Source organism: Hyalella azteca, unplaced genomic scaffold (assembly GCF_000764305.2).
Source record: "Hyalella azteca isolate HAZT.00-mixed unplaced genomic scaffold, Hazt_2.0.2 contig13886, whole genome shotgun sequence".
Lineage (NCBI taxonomy): Eukaryota > Metazoa > Arthropoda > Malacostraca > Amphipoda > Hyalellidae > Hyalella > Hyalella azteca.
In genome coordinates, this window is record NW_025943791.1 from 111,618 (window position 1) to 128,648 (window position 17,031).

The window sequence follows — 17,031 nt, forward strand, 5'->3', positions numbered from 1 at the left end:
CACCGAATATTTCAATGTTATCAGATGTGAATATTTCATTTTAAATTGTACCATCACTAACTTGCTCCTGGTATCCTTGATGACGCTGGGGTCGTCAGAGGCGACGTAAACTCTTCTCTTGACGTTGGGGCTGGTCAGGCTGAGGTCGTCGAAGTATTCGTCGACGTAGCGCATGTATTCCTCGATGGGATGAAACGCGGCCTGATCGGTACGCCGGACGTGCACTCTGCGCGCACGCCAACCAAACCATACTTTTAAGAACAATATTCCTTGGTTATTTTGAAAAATTATGAATTTTTAAAGACTTTCGAGAATTTTTTCAGTAATGCTCACGAGTTTTCTTTAACACGTTGACTACGTATTGGTACATATGTGTACCACGAAATGTATTTCCCCAGGAGGTAGTGGTACATAATTCAGGTTGCCTAAAATTGGCCAAATCCGAGAACAAAAAAAAAGGCCAAAAAAGGCCGATAATTCAATGTATACTAGTTTATTTGTAGGTTCCGCTATAAAAATTCCATTTATTTTCTTTTTGCACTTTTTAAAATTTAACTAGGAAGTACCCCTATCATAAATTTTAGCCGGCCAACGCAATTGAGAAAACCTAAATCACGGAATTTGTCCGGAAAAAATGACCGTCTGGCAACCCTGCTTAAAAAGTACAAAAAAATGAAATAATTGTGCAAGATGAAGCAATCGTAGTCAACGTGTTAATAAGCCCAGTAGGTACTTGCTTCCGCAGGACCCAAAATATTTATCCCGATAGAGTAACTTTACTTTACGTGGAAAATCAACTTTACACTTTACACATACCAATGACATATTTTGTTTATTTGATCATATTTCCTCAACTATTTTTTTTAATGTGAAAAAATGATCGTGTGGAGCTGAACATTTTTCAGTCCCGTAGTGAAAGTAACGTGATAACAAACGAATCCTCAAATTTAAATTGAACGGTTACTAGGCCTATTTTGAACAACGGTATATGATAGAACCAAGTTTTAAAATAAGACCAGCATAAGACTGAAGCATTTTAACCTCACTACGCTGAAACTCACCCCACGATTGGGCCACGATTGGGCCATAGGACCAGCATAAGACTGAATCATTTTTACCTCACTACTCTGAAACTCACCCCACGATTGGACCATGGAAGTTCATCTGATCGCTCATGGAGTCGAGCACTTGCTGGAGCTTGGGTTGTGGCTTAAGCATGTACTTGAGGAACTGGCCGATCCACCAGGCGGAAGGGTTGCCGTGCAGCCGAGTATTTCGTCGACGTAGCGCATGTATTCCTCGATGGGATGAAACGCGGCCTGATCGGTACGCCGGACGTGCACTCTGCGCGCACGCCAACCAAACCATATTTTTAAGAATAACATTACTAAAATATTAAAGAAAAATTATAAATTTTTAAAGACTGTCGTGAATTTTTTCAGTAATGTTCACGAGTGTTCTTGAATAAGCCCAGTACTTGGTTCCGAAGGACCTAAAATATTTGTCCCGATAGAGTAACTTTACGTGGAAAATGAACTTTACACTTAATGCGCTATTCATCCCAATGACATATTTTGTTTGTTTCAACATATTTCCCTAACCATTTTCCCTAACGTGAAAAAAATTATCGTGTGGAGCTGAACATGTTTAGTCCCGTAGTGAAAGTAACGTGATAACAAACGACTCATAGAATTTAAATTGAACGGTTACTATGCCGATTGATGGAACCAATTTTTAAAATAGGACCAGCAAAAGACTGAAGAATTTTTACCCCCACTACGAGGATACCCACCCCACGATTGGACCATGGAAGTTCATCTGATCGCTCATGAAGTCGAGCACTTGCTGGAGCTTGGGTTGTGGCTTAAGCATGTACTTGAGGAACTGGCCGATCCACCAGGCGGAAGGGTTGCCGTGATCCTTAGGAATCGCCGGAGGTAAAAACGCAGGCCGTTGAGCTAGCGAGCCGATGATTGGTAAGTCCAGCACCTGAGTGTTGTTGTTTCCTGAACGCAAAATATGGCAATTTATGTAGGTGTGCATGATAGAACGTTGCAGCTTCATACAATAGCTTGAAATGTAGATTCAAAATTTCGTCTTGTATCCAAAACTTCTTATGAGAATGCAAGCGCTGCTTGCATTCGTGGGTGTTTATTCAACTTGTATTGAAGACACGTTAGAAAGAAATAATATTGTAAGGGTTATGGTCACGAACACAAATTGTGAAAGAACAGAAAAGAATTGTAAAGCGCTCGCCAAAAAAATATGATAAAAAATAGTTCTTGTGAGAACTTTAAAAATCAGTCGACTCTCGTTAAAATACTCGTAACAATAGATGACATCTTAAAGTTTTACTTTTAAAAACCGGCCTTGCAAACATGACTCAAACTCAAGTTATCGCAAAGTTAACTTTAATCGATCGCATGCTAAACAGAACGCTGCAAAATAACAATGAACCCACGATAATTACGGTGAATGAACAAATGTGCGATTTGAAGAGGAAAAAAAGTCATGTGTCCACTGACCAGGCCAGTGAACTATCCATCCGCCACTGGGGTCGGTGCAGGTGCTGCTGAGCGGTTTGAAGACATCCTTCCACCCCGCCGGGTTATACCGCCATTCCTGGGACTTGAGGATGAGCGTTCGCTTGGAACCGTAGGCCATGATGAAGCAATACACCGCGTGATGGATCTGGCAGCCGTACCCACAATTCTGAATATTGGGAGACGTATTGTGAGACATGGGTATCTCACGTATTGTGAGACATGGTATCTCGAGTATTATTAGGTATGGGTATCTTTCGTATTGTGAGATATGGGTATCTCACGTATTGTGAGACATGGGTATCTCACGTATTGTGAGATATGGGTATCTCACGTATTGTGAAATATTGGTATCTCACGTATTGTGAGACATGGGTATCTCACGTATTGCGAGACATGGGTATCTCACGTATTGTGAGATATGGGTATCTCAAGTATTATTAGGTATGGGCATCTCGCGTATTGTGAGATATGGGTATCTCAATTATTATTAGGTATGGGTATCTCGCGTATTGTGGGATATGGGTATCTCAAGTATTATTAGATATGGGCATCTCGCGTATTGTGAGACATGGGTATCTCACGTATTGTGAGATATGGGTATCTCAAGTATTGTGAGACATGGGTATCTCAAGTATTGTGAGACATGGGTATCTCAAGTATTGTGAGACATGGGTATCTCAAGTATTGTGAGACATGGGTATCTCATGTAATTTGGGTATCTCACGTATTGTGAGACATGGGTATCTCAAGTATTAAGAGATATGGGTATCTCACTTAATGTGGGATATGGGTCAGATATGGTGCGTATTGAGCGACACGGTTCGTAATATGAGACAGGGTGAGCATTGCAAGACATGCAAGCTAGTTGGAGTGGCCATTATGAAACATTCATTGCGTGGGAGGTACCTACATCTATCAGCCGAACACGAACTTTAACAAAAAATATGGTATTTTACGAGATAAAACTTTACTTTACGAAATAAAAATATGGTACTTTACGAGAACTGTGTAAGCTATTTATTAAAATAGCACAAGCGAACGACAGTGTTTCCGACAATCTCAGTGGGTTAGAAACGCGATCAAATTATAGATCTCATTATGTAAGCAAACCAATCGCTCACCACAATAATTCATTGTAAGCTTTTATAAAACAATCTAGCTGCTTCTTATTTATGGCTTTGATGATTGCGCAAGACTTTTCCAACGAATGTTCTACAATTTCTTAGTTATTTTTAAGGAAAACACAACAAACAATTCGTTCCATACAATCTATTCCACATTAAAATGATAATAAAAATAATGCATTTATGAAATTATAAGATGGATACAATAGTTTTCATTTCCATTGCAACTTTCTTCTACTAGATGCCTCTAATAAAATATTCAGCGCCGAAATGTAATCCAAGAAAATCCTCGATGACGGTCGTACATATTCAACATACATATTGCTTGACGGTCACAAATATTAAATTTTCAACGATTGTTCACCACTCGAAACTTCCACGAGTCCGACTCGATCACTCGATGCAACATACCTATTGCTTGGCGGTCATAAATATTAAATTTTCAATGATTGTTCACCACTCAAAACTGTCATGAGTGCGACTCGATCACTCGATGCAACATACCTATTGCTTGGCGGTCATAAATATTACATTTTCAATGATTGTTCACCACTCAAAACTGTCATGAGTGCGACTCGATCACTCGATGTTGGGGTAGAGCTGCACCAGACAGGGATGCAGAGCGCCTAAAGCTTCGTGGTAATCGGCAAGTATCCGCGCATTGTGGCCCTCATGGCGAAGTCTGGCCCGGAAGCCTCTTCTGATGGCGGCCACTGAGCTATCCAATATTTAAGGCGGCAAGTTCTGTGTCTGCATTATTTAGCCAGGATCAATTGGGACGCACGCTCTCCAAGCCCCTTAAACTATCTTATAGGCTTGCATTGTTTATTTTTTGGGGTATGTACAACATTCGAATCGCTGAGTCTACTGCATAACAGGTTGATGAGCAACAACTGGCACTTGACCAGAACAGCAGCCGCCATTGGATAGCTAGTTTTGATGGCATTGTTACAGTGGAATTCCGTAACCTCCGACAGGATTGTACATCGCGCGTCCGCAAGCTCCATCACAGTGAGTAGGGGAACCTTGTCCTGCCGCCCAGCAACACGAACGAAGGCAGGGAAATCCACATCTTGGCATACAGTTACTTTCTGACGAAAATCCTGCCGACCCTCTTCGAGATTACGATGAACTTGGTTGTTGATTTACCGAACTGATCCGGGAGATTTGCTTTACGTCAGAATCACTCGAAGCTTGTAGAGGAATCCGCGGAAGTTACACGTCCGACTTGAAATTGACAGATGTTGACTGAGAGCGCTTGACTTCCTGTGTGTCTGGACTAGATCTAATCATTATCATTTGTCCTTGGTTTCCAGATAAGCCGTTTCTGGACTCTCCGATCATATCTTGATTCTACCCGGAATGACCTAGTGGATTAATCACAACATTAATTTGTTGCTGTCCTGAAAGATCTCTTACAGCGATGGAAGTTGAAGTCGGCATAGGTTGTACGTCCCCGTCATAGTTACGCTTACTATCTGAGACATATGAGGAACAACTTTGCTAATTGGTAGATTGGTAAGTCAAATCCCTTTTAGACGTATTTATCTTATTTCGCTAGAGACCAGACTCGCTGCTATTCTACGGATGTGCTGCAGGATGACCTGAGTGACTCGACATAGGGCCAGTTGACATATGGTGACTTGACACACGCTGACGCGTCAGGGATCGACCTGACACATTTCCTTTTTCGTCTGTAGCTTCCACCGCGTGGCTCGTTCCATCATCTTTGCTTCGTTAATTTTCAATCGATGTGTCCGGGCTTCTACGCTACTAGTTTGACTATTAGGTAGGGTAGTTTGACTATTAGGTATTAGGTTCATGCGGAGGGAAAGTACTCTACGAAATAGTTTTCGTCGCTCGTTGTTAAGAGTCACTGCCATAATGATCTTCATTATGTAAATATTGATTTCCAGTCTGCAGAGCCTTGTCTTATGAAACAGCTGGGGCAGTTGTCCATTAGCTTCCCGGTTGACTCGTTCCCGTTATTTCAGTTTAGCTGGGAGTTTATTAATAAATAATCGGTGCCAGGGAGGTTGACTAAGACGTTCGCGAAGGTTTGGAGTTTCGTGAACCATAGGACGGATTACTGTAATGCCTATTAAATTGATCACTTCTCGTACTAGAACTTTATTCATATTCTGGGACAACACCTTAGAAAGTCGAAGTTGAATGTGATGGCAGTGGTGGCTAAGACGGATTATTGAAGAGGTCTTCTAAACTTTCGGTTTTCATTTTTGGATCAAACGCGAATTCTTTGTTGTCGGCAACTGCCGTATTCCTCGGATCTTGGGAAGTTTGAACATTCTGAGTATGAATAGAATTCCCATCGACACCCGAGCGTCCGGCGATCTATGTTTTATGTGGGATGGTGAAGCTTTGGTCAGGCTCACTTTGATTTTTGCGCATCTGGGTTCCACTTGTAAAACGATTTCTTGATTTTTAAGAGTTGTCAGACAAAAATTCTGGTTGTGCATTGAAGTCTTGATTTTGAGATTTAGAACCGAAAATTCTTGTCTAACTGGGGCGTTCCACCATCGTACCTTGAATTTAAGTCTCGTGTCGACGGGCATGGTTATTGCCAGACTAAAGTTGATTTTTGTTTTCCTGGGGAGAGCTGAAAGAAACGGGCGCTGATCTCTGATATGAAAAGTTATCCAGCTAGGAACGAGGGCCGATGACTTCATAATTTTGAGACCTGGTACCACTTGTCCGCGTTTGTTCTTCTGGAACGTTCAACCCAGGATTGTGTTGCCCATCGGCTTCACTAAATGCGTTTTTTGAGCGTATTTATTGGCCATACTGATTTTCATGCAATGTTTGGTCTTAGCTCCTTCTATTGAAATCGGGTTAACTTTGATATGTCCCAACTGAAGAATCAGACAAGACGGAAGTCAACGATTATTCATGGTCTCTCACGGCAGATATCTGGTCGTTTTAACCTTCCTGTACATTCTTTTGAACGGCATCGACTCTAGAAGTAGGGAGCCTCGCTTAAGTCTAACGGTCATCGATGGTGTAAGCAAGAGGTGTATTTTGCAGAGTAGCCGTTTAAACTTCGGGTATTCGTGATCTCTGGACATGACGCCTCTAACGAGGTGCCTTGTTTCTGATGAAGAGTGCGTGGTCATTTCTTCTGTGTTTTTTCTTGGCGCCTCGTTTCGTTGCTGCCATCATCGCGTAAGGTTTTATTGGCTGAACTGATGACAGTTGGAGTTCATAGGAGCCAGACTTTTGATCATGATGACTTTGTGGCAAAGAATTCGGCGACGGTAACTTCTCGAGCGCTCCGCGGATGTCAAACTTCTTTTGATTGTTATGAACACTACTTTGAATCGTCGCATAGTTATTGTCGTTCTCCGAGAATTTACTTTAGATGCAGGTATTTAGATTATCTGAGGATGTCTTTTGCGGCTCCATCATATTCTCCGGTAAAGTCTCTTGTAAACCTTGACATGTTTCGTATAACAATTTTAACAACTTCATTTTATTCTCGACAACATCCATATTTTCAGTTTAAAGAAAATCCTCAATCTATTATAGATCTTTGAAGCCAACGCTTGTTTGATTCATCTCATCAATGCAGGTTTATTAAGACAAGCTTTACGATTACTCTTCATAGGGCAGCATACTCTCGTTCTACAGGTGATGATCGCTGGATGTTCCGACGATATTTGCACGGGTTTCGTCTTTTGCTTCGAATTACTTCGCGATTAATGACCTAATGAAGGCCAATTTTTCATCAATCTATTTTGTAGGATAGGCTGAATTATTATTATTGAATTTTGATGCGGGCGGCGTCTATGAACCTTGTCGAGCAGCTGGGAAAATATTTTCTTCACGGCGAAGGTTTCCGATTGTCGCGCTTGAGGCGAAGGTTTCACCCAACATTATGGCGAGACGTGGATTCCAAAAAGGTAAATAATTTCTTGTACTTTCTCTGGCGCAAATAAAATTGATTATCCAAGGGTTTAGTTCTAAAATTGAAGCGCCGAACTCTGGTTATGTCACGTCCTACAGTATCTGGTATACAGAGGAGCAAAATAATATGCGTTTAAAAAGTACTTTTCAAAGACGACACTTCTCAAGAGACCGGTGTCTCCGATGTTAAAATCCGGTGCCCTGAGGTAAGCGCTAGCGACGTATCACGTTTACCCACCCTAATGACATTCAGCCATCGGTTCACTAGACCATATATTGACTCGCGGTCTCTCAACTGCCGGGCATTAGCTATAGAATACGGATCAGTGGGCCATACTTTCAAAACTGGCTAAGTGAACGTAAGTACTTACGCTCTATTTTCTTGTCTATGATAGGTGGATTTTGCTTGAAAGGCCGTCAATTATTGGCTGATGAACTTGCGATCTCTTAACTTTTTTGAAAGTATAGGCCCAGAGCCCGGCATAATTAGCAGATTTCCTTCTTTTGATTATTTAAAAAGCACAATTCATAGATTATTGAATATCAACACACAGCTGTAATAAGGCCACCATCTGATAAAATTTTTCTAAACTGATTGTGAAGTGAAAGATTTCATACAAAATTCTATTTTCATACAAAACAGAATTAATTGATTAACACTGATTGACCACTTACTTGTTTGGTGATTCTGTCATATGACTCGTGATTTGTCTCCGACTTTACGCAAGTGTGCAAAATTTCAAATCGATTGGACAGGTAGAAATGAGATAAAATCGATTATAAGATTTGTAGCAGACAAACAATCAAGTAGTTAAGTTTAATAGAAGTGTTCAAAAAATAAAATAAATAACACTATAAAGGACCAGACTTAGTACATCATTAAAAACAACACACCATCAAGGACCAGACTTAGTACCTCATTAAAAACAACACACCATCAAGGACCAGCCTTTGTAGCTCATTAAAAACAACACATCATTAAGGACCAGACCTTGTTAAGGCTACTAGTATCATCAAGGACCAGACCTTATTAAGGCTGCAGGCATCATCAAGGACCAGACCTTATTAAGGCAGCAGGCATCATCAAGGACCAGACCTTATTAAGGCTGCAGGTATCATCAAGGACCAGACCTCATTAAGGCTGCAAGTATCATCAAGGACCAGACCTTATTAAGGCTCCTAATATCATCAAGGACCAGACCCTATTAAGCATGCAGGTCAGTTTCCTCGCAGTGCTGCAGTCGCTGGGGTGCTGGAGTGCGTGTAGCCGCGCCTGCACCAGAGCGCTCAGGTCCGCAGCCTCGCGCTCCCGCCACACGCTCAGCCCGTCCGCCCCACTCAGGTGGGCCAGGTCGTGGCGCGTTACCCTGATAGGGGTGACATGTTGAAGTGTCGGGGTGACATGTTGAAGTATCGGGGTGACATGTTGAAGTATCGGGGTGACTACCCTAATGCTGGTGACATGTTGAAGTGTCGTGGTGACTACCCTAATGCTGGTGACATGTTGAAGTGTCGGGGTGACCACCCTAATGCTGGTGACACGTTATAGTATCGGGGTGACCACCCTATAACGCTGGTGACATGTTGAAGTAACGTGTAGCTATCAACACTTATAACTAGGCAATTACCCCAATTCGGACGGTACGTAAAAATACCGGGGAGATTAATAACACTTATAAGGGGCAACCAACACCCAACTACGGGCAATACGTTAATGTAACGATTAGATACAGTCCATAAATTACTTAATACGGTCATTATAATAAATTAATAATATAACAATAATAATTAATTAATAATAACAGATTAATAATAACCATCCTAATACGGTTCATACATATCACTGCAACGGGTCAACAAGGAACACCGATAAAGAGGAAACAATGACCACACATAACTTGGTGAACATGAACATATACCACAGAGCACGGCAACATGACCTCCGTTTTTCAGTTAGCGATATCCATTAAGTACCGATATCCATTAAGTAGCGATATTCATCAATCTCGTACGAGCTCGTTGCAGTTTTGTCCTGCCGGGGGCTGCTCCCACCACCCACCAGGGCAGGGAAATTTTATTTTAAAAAACATGTTTTTGGACCCTACGGGATTAAAAAGTAGGTTGAACAGAAAATTCAGTGCGCACTAGTGCGTCTATTCGTTTGTTGTTTAGGTATTACACATTGAGATACAAGTGCTTAGATAATACTTAGTATCAAAATTAAAAGCTGTATATACAAAATGTATTTATAAACAGATTTATCAAAAACTTATAATTTTTAGAGAGCAACTTCAACGAAAATGGCTGGGTGGCACAAATTCACTTAATAGGGAAAGGGAACTATCAAGTGGGCTAGAACAAAGACGATGCTAAAGAAGATATTGCCAGAGCTGGGCAGCGCTACTTGAAAATGTAGCGGCGCTACCGCTACCGCTACATGCTCTAAATGTAGCGGGCGCTACCGCTACACCCACTAGATTGTAATGGGCGCTACCGCTACCGCTACAGTAAAATGTAGCGCGCTACAATGGCCAAAATTATTGGAAATCTCTAAATATTTATTGTTCTGCTATTGGGATTTACTCATAAACATTTAATGATAATAAAACATTTTCAAAACATATCAATGCAACTTTATTGCAATTAACCTAACCGAACTAGTACGGGTGAGAAACAGTAAATAAAAGTTACAGTTATTTTTATGTTTTACCTTCCCTACATGGATGTCAACTTTAATCTACCAATCTCAAAAATTATCCACATATACATATAAAAAATTAGTCTTTTATTTGTATGTATATACCGACCGCCTGACTGCCCACCTGAAAAATTCAATGAAACTCTCGATAGAATAGAAACAGAGGTGGCCAACTTAGGTGAACTTTCCCCAAATATTGTGGTTGCGGGAGATTTTAACCTACCACATATACGATGGCCAAACTTGGACTGTGTAGAACGGCGCAGAAATCAAACAAGGAACCAGGCTACACAACTACTTCGATTCGCGAGGGAGCACTTGCTAAGCCAACAGGTTCTGGTGCCAACAAGAGAAAATAATATCCTGGATCTATTCTTCACCAGCAATGAAGAACTGGTTGCTGATATTCGTGTTGAGGAGACCACACTGTCTGACCATCGACTAGTGGTGGTCAAGATAACAATTGCGAGGGGAACCCAGCCAAGACCTATACCTCGAGAGGGGCTAGCTGGGCTAAATTTTCATCATCGAGGAACAGAATGGGAGGCCATTGGGAATGAACTCCTTGAAATTGACTGGACATCTGAATTCCTGGAAATAAACGCCGAAACATGTACGTACAACAAACTGTGCCAAGTATTACTGCAGATATGCGTGCCGTCACACGCCGGGAAAAACAACTCCCAAACGCCACATAATTCCGAGAGACAGACGGATCCTCATGAGAAAACGAGCGAGCTTTAACAACCAGGTAACGGCCGCCTCCAGGAATATAGAGAGGCGGAGGCTGGAACATCTAAAGGTTAAAACCTGAACTGAAACTGAACGACAGTTGCAGGACTCACACGAGGCCGAGCAACAAATTGCAGAGGCGCAAGCGGTGTCTGCCATTCGAGAGAATCCCAAATATTTCTACAAATATTCCCGGTCAAAGGCCAAAATCAGAGCCTCAGTGGGGCCTCTGAAAAATAACGATGTCCTTGTTGGAGACGACCAGGGCATGTGCGAACCTCTGGGAGCTCAATTTGAAAAAAGTATTCAGCGAACCCCGATACGCAAGACATGAGAACGAAATTGGAGTCATTCTAGAACTTCCAGGGGAGCGGGAGCTGATGAACATTGAGTTTGAAACACCGGATCTAGAGAGGAGTATCCAAGAATTATCTACGTACTGGGCTTCCGAGCCAGATGGGGTCCCTGCAGTATTACTGAAAAAATGTGTCGGTGCACTAAAGGTCCCTCTGACTTTGCTCTGGAAAACATCATTGAGAGAAGGAAATGTTCGAAGTGGCCTAAAATTATAGCTAATTACCCCTATCTAAAAGGAGGTGCAAGAGACAAACCCCAAAATTGCAGGCCGGTTACATTAACATCACACATAATCAAAGTATTTGAGAAGGTTGTTGCCAGAAGGTTGGTGCAGTACATGGAAGACGCTGACCTTTTCAACAGAAGGCAACACTGTTTTAGACGAAATCGTTCCTGTTTGTCTCAGCTACTTGAGCATCACCACCAAATCCTGGCCATGCCGGAGGAGGGGGCCGGGGTGGACGTGATGTACTTGGACTTCGCGAAAGCGTTTGACAAAGTTGACCATGGAGTGCTCTTCAGAAAATTAAGACTGCTGGGAGTCGGAGGTGAATTGCTGGCATGGATCCACAGCTTCCTAACAGAAAGACTACAAGCTGTCGTTGTATGAGGCTCGAGATCGAGCGAGGCTAGGGTGAGGCACGTAACGGCAATAACCGCAGGAGGTAGGCGACAGATGGGGGTGGATCTGGCGGACGTTCAGAATAAGAGAAGCGGAACCAATGATCACACTCTTTAGAGCTCTTTTAATACCAATTCTCGAATACTGCTGCTAGGTCTGGACCCCGTTCACACTCGGCGCAGTGCGGCAACTGGAAGGTGTTCAGCGAACCTTCACTTCCAGGATCAGAGGGATGGAACAGTTGAACTACTGGGAGAGGTTGAGGCGCCTGGGTCTGTACTCACTGCAGAGGAGACGGGAGAGGTATGTCATTCTGTACACATAGAAAATGATAACCGGAATGGTGCCAAACTTCGAGAGCGAGACCTTCAGGATTGAGACATATCACAACGAGAGAAGGGGGAGACTGTGCAAGATCCCCCCATTACGTAACAGATCCGCAGTCAGATTTCAATCCCTGCGGGATGGATCACTTTCCGTGGCAGGGCCAAGGCTGTTCAACGTCCTACCAAAGGATCTATGAGAGGGAGAGTTCACCCTGGAGACCTTAAAGAGACAACTGGACGTTTTCCTGAGCACAATCCCAGATCGACCTCCCCTGCAACACTACCAGCGGCGAGTAGCAAGCAACAGCATCGTGCATCAGGTAGACCAAATGAGGGCGGATGAACGATAATCAGAGGCGGCGATCCATCGTGGCTTGGGACTGCTATGTCCCAAACAAGTACCAAGATTAACAAGATATGTGGATTATTTTTGTGATTGGTAGATTAAAGTAGACATCCATGTTGGGAAGGAGAAACATAAAAATAACTGTGTAAAAATAACTGTAAGCAAACTGAAATATGAAAAAATACCTGTAAGTGGGAACTGGTAACAACTTAACAAGTAACAACTAACATGTTGACACTAGTAACAGGCTGAGGTTGACAACATTACACCGAAATCTTTCGTACAGTTTTATTCTGTAATTTATATTATGTATGTATCATGCTGGTTTTTAAATAATATTTAATACTATTAAGTAAAATCTGAAGGCTTTATCTATAAATGTAGCGGTATCGCTGTAGCGGCAAAACCTCGTATCGCTACTTAAATATGTAGCGGGCGATACCGCTCCCGCTACATTGCCTTAAATGTAGTGCCGCTACCGCTACCGCTACTGAAAATGTAGCGACCGCTACATGTAGCGCGCGACTGCCCACCTCTGGATATTGCTCGATGGTGGGAATGATGGCTGCAAGATGATGCACTATAAATGACATGTAGCGATTGCCCCACCTGGCATGCTCAGCACCGTTCTCGATGATGGTTGTGATTTGGTTGACGTGGTTGGGGAAGGCGTCGAGACTGCCCCTGAGGTCCCTGAGCTGGTCCTCCAAGTACCACCACATATCCAGCACCCCACGCCCCACACGACGTCTCGTCACCTCGAACTCCAGGCTCGGTGTAAACGACGGAACATCGCCTGCTACGAGACACGAGAATGTTGTATCTTTTATAGCCTTGTTTAAACAAACAGTAACATCAAAAATGCCAATAGCATTAAGTAACATCAAAGATATACCATGCTTTTAATAGGAACTATTCAGTCAACTTTAGGCTCGCTGTAAACGCCTGCCACGCGACGCGGTAATGTTGTATCTTTTCTAGCGTTCTTTTAACAACCAATATTATCAAAAATGTCAATAATATTGAGTAACATCAAAGATACCATATGCCATGCTTTTACTCGGTAATATAAGTAAACTCCAGGCTCGGCGTGACAAAGGAACATCGCAAGGCGAGTAAAGTTCTGTCTTTCATATGTTATTTAAAAAAAGCATTGACATCAAGCGTCAAAAATATATATCCATCAACTATACTGTGACTTCAAAAATATTACAGGATTCTACTGGCAACAATGCAGTCATATTTACCATTTTCATAACAGGTCCTGCCTTCAGAACAATAATTACACGCAATGATTGCAGTGGCAATATGTAAACTTGTAATTCATGCTAACGTTTCATTACATGCCTGCCTTTTCATAATGGTTAGATCCTGATAATAAGTTGTTGCATTGGTGTTGCATAATCAAGTGTTGCATTGGTATGCGATCTTCATTTAAATAATAAATAAATCTAATCACGCGAAACACTTAAACATAACATACTTCTTTTCAACAGGATAAGCATCGTTCCCGATGATATTTCTGATGTGCTTGACGTGTGTATAATTATTATATAATTACAATCAAATAATGTGATTTGATTATTTTTTCCACTCCAGAAATTCAGGAATTTCAGCTTCGTATTAAATTGCTCAAATATTATACACTATCTGTTACTATAAATATGTATGTGACATGCACGCCATTATTAAAATATTCATTATATATAATCACCAAGAACACAAGATGCAAATAATTCCTTACAGGAATTTAAACGCCTGACATTTTCACTGATATAAAAATATCGGTACAATGCAATGCTGGATGTAAAAAATTGCCGATGCAATACCGGCCAGAATAAACATACCGGTGAAAATACCGGTGCAATACCTATTAGAATAAACATACCGGTGAGGATACCAGCTTGAAAATACCGGCACAATACCGGCCGGTATTAGCAATACCTGCCGGGATAAATATACCGCTGAGAATACCAGCCGAAAAGTACCGGTACACTTCCGGCCGGAAAATACCGGTACAATACCGGCCAAGAAATACAGGTACAATACCAGCCAAGAAATACCGGTACAATACCGGCCAAGAAATACCGTTACAATACCGGCCAAGAATTACCGTTACAATACCAGCCAAGAAATACCGGTACAATACCGGCCAAGAAATACCGTTACAATACCGGCCAAGAATTACCGGTACAATACCGGCCAAGAAATACCGGTACAATACCGGCCAAGAAATACCGGTCTAATAACGGGCGGTATTAGCAGGCTTGCGTACCTTGATCGTGCGCGTGCGCGGCGTCTGAGTCGTGCAGCAGTTGCTGCGCCTGCCGCAGCTTCTCCTCCAGCTGCTGCAGCAGCCCTCCTCCACCATCACCCACCTCACCCAGCTGCCTGCAACACCCAACTTTATAACGAAAGAAATTTATGAATGAAATTTCTGAAAATGAATGGAAAGAAAGTTATGATCTTGACTGCCTTCACCAGTCTGCGTGTAAAATAAACTGTCAGGTAGTAATGAAGTAGTATTTACTTAAAACCCTTTCGCGGGTAAGTTACCATATGTGGTAATTAAAATGGGAGTAAAAAAGGACCCCCACATCACCCACTTTGCTTTTGGCAGCCCGCCAACAAGCTTCAACCAATCACAGATCGTGTATGAGTTACGTCATGTAGGTATGACGTAGTGCTCTGGCGCGCTCTTACGTCTATGTGAGCTGACTTAAAAACTAAGTACTATGGTGAAATGGCAAAACGGCATTTCGGGCCCTCATCGTATTCGCTTTAGCAGCTCTAGCCCATGAAGAACTGTAGGTACGTCCATGATAGTTGCGAGTATCATAGTTAAAAACTTGCTTTATCGACTGATTGTGATGCCATTTACTTGGAGCAAATGCAAGATGGTGAAATAAGATGGCAAAAAATAGTGTGATCATATATGATCATATATGATCACACCAATGCTTAGAGATGGAAGTGACTATGTTTTGACATATGCCCGCTAGAGGGAAATTTCTACAGCGCTTGGTAAATATGTGAAAATATATACCACATGATGCTTTCCCAGGCTTTGACTGCAGTCCAAGCTCCTGGCATTTCCTTCGCTACGGAACATAGAGCCAACGCGGTTGCAAGCAAAATGGTCTCTGCACTGACCCAGACAATTACATGTCATTCAGAATATTAATTCTTACTGACAATTTTTTCACAAATTTTAGGGTATAAGTTGCATATGAATGTGATTCTTTACATACGGCATGGATGTCTCATTAAATGGATTTTCTGGAAAAATCTAAAATACTAAATATTCCTTTAATTTTGTTCATCTTGATTGCTTCCTCTGTATATGATATAATACAAGCATAGATGTGCAATCAAGTTGTTTTTACCATCTAAATAGTAAACTTTCAATGTCAAAATCAGCAAATTTTTACCTTAAGCCGGCAAGGCCCCATATATGATAACTTCATTAATTGTGATTTACTACTTATATACGAAAATTTTTGGAAAATGCATATCAGTAAATATATCTTAGAATTGTCATACTTTCAAGTACAATCATCAAATATTGCAATTTCATGGAATTTTTATGTTGGTCCGGGAAAGGGGTAAGACATGTACATACAAATGTAAGAAATAAGTAGCAAACCTGCAAGATTATCGTGTAGGGACCGAATGAATTCAAAACAAAAAAAAACTTTAAACCAATTCCTCATATTCTCATTTCAAGCTTTTTTGAGACAAGCTGCATAATCCGTTCAAAAATGCAGAGAATACATAAGTACAGTGTCACCCTGGAACATTCATCGATAAAATTTAGTATGGAGATGGAAAAATGATTTTAAAGTAACTAATGCTAACGGTCGCTTTCACGCCTTCATGTATCGCAAACCGACATTTGATTGGAAGCCGACATGATTTATTGCACCAGCAGATTGATTGCACCATCTAACTGCTCGTTTAAAGGCCATCATTGATTGGATCAACCAACGCAAATGTCACGACTAAGCAGACGCGAGTCACAAGGAGAGTGGCCGAGAAAGGAAAGTTGTAGATGGTGAAAATAAGCTGTATGATGACGCTGTGTGTAATGACGTTGTGTGTGATGACGCTGTGTGTGATGACGTTGTGTGTGATGGCGTTGTGTGTGATGACGTTGTGTGTGATGACGTTCTGTGTGATGACGATGTGTGTGATGACGTTGTGTGTGATGACGATGTATGTGATGACGTTGTGTGTGATGACGTTGTGTGTGATGACGTTGTGTGTGATGATGTTGTGTGTGATGACGTTGTGTGTGATGACGCTGTGTGTGATGACGCTGTGTGTGATGACGCTGTGTGTGATGACGCTGTGTGTGAT

The 17,031-nt window shown here is 41.8% G+C and overlaps 1 protein-coding gene across 1 annotated transcript in view; it reads right to left on the bottom strand.

Annotated features, from left to right (window-relative positions):
- The window catches only part of LOC108670632 (alpha-(1,6)-fucosyltransferase-like), a 48,493-nt gene that overhangs the window by 5,078 nt on the left and 26,384 nt on the right, over positions 1-17,031 (bottom strand). The window contains exons 3-9 of the mRNA XM_047883864.1: positions 14,948-15,063; positions 13,282-13,471; positions 8,793-8,958; positions 2,526-2,712; positions 1,918-2,006; positions 1,139-1,287; positions 62-226 (exon numbers count right to left, since the gene is read on the bottom strand). Of these exons, the coding sequence (XP_047739820.1) occupies positions 62-226; positions 1,139-1,287; positions 1,918-2,006; positions 2,526-2,712; positions 8,793-8,958; positions 13,282-13,471; positions 14,948-15,063 (1,062 nt within the window). The remainder of the gene's footprint in view (positions 1-61; positions 227-1,138; positions 1,288-1,917; positions 2,007-2,525; positions 2,713-8,792; positions 8,959-13,281; positions 13,472-14,947; positions 15,064-17,031) is intronic.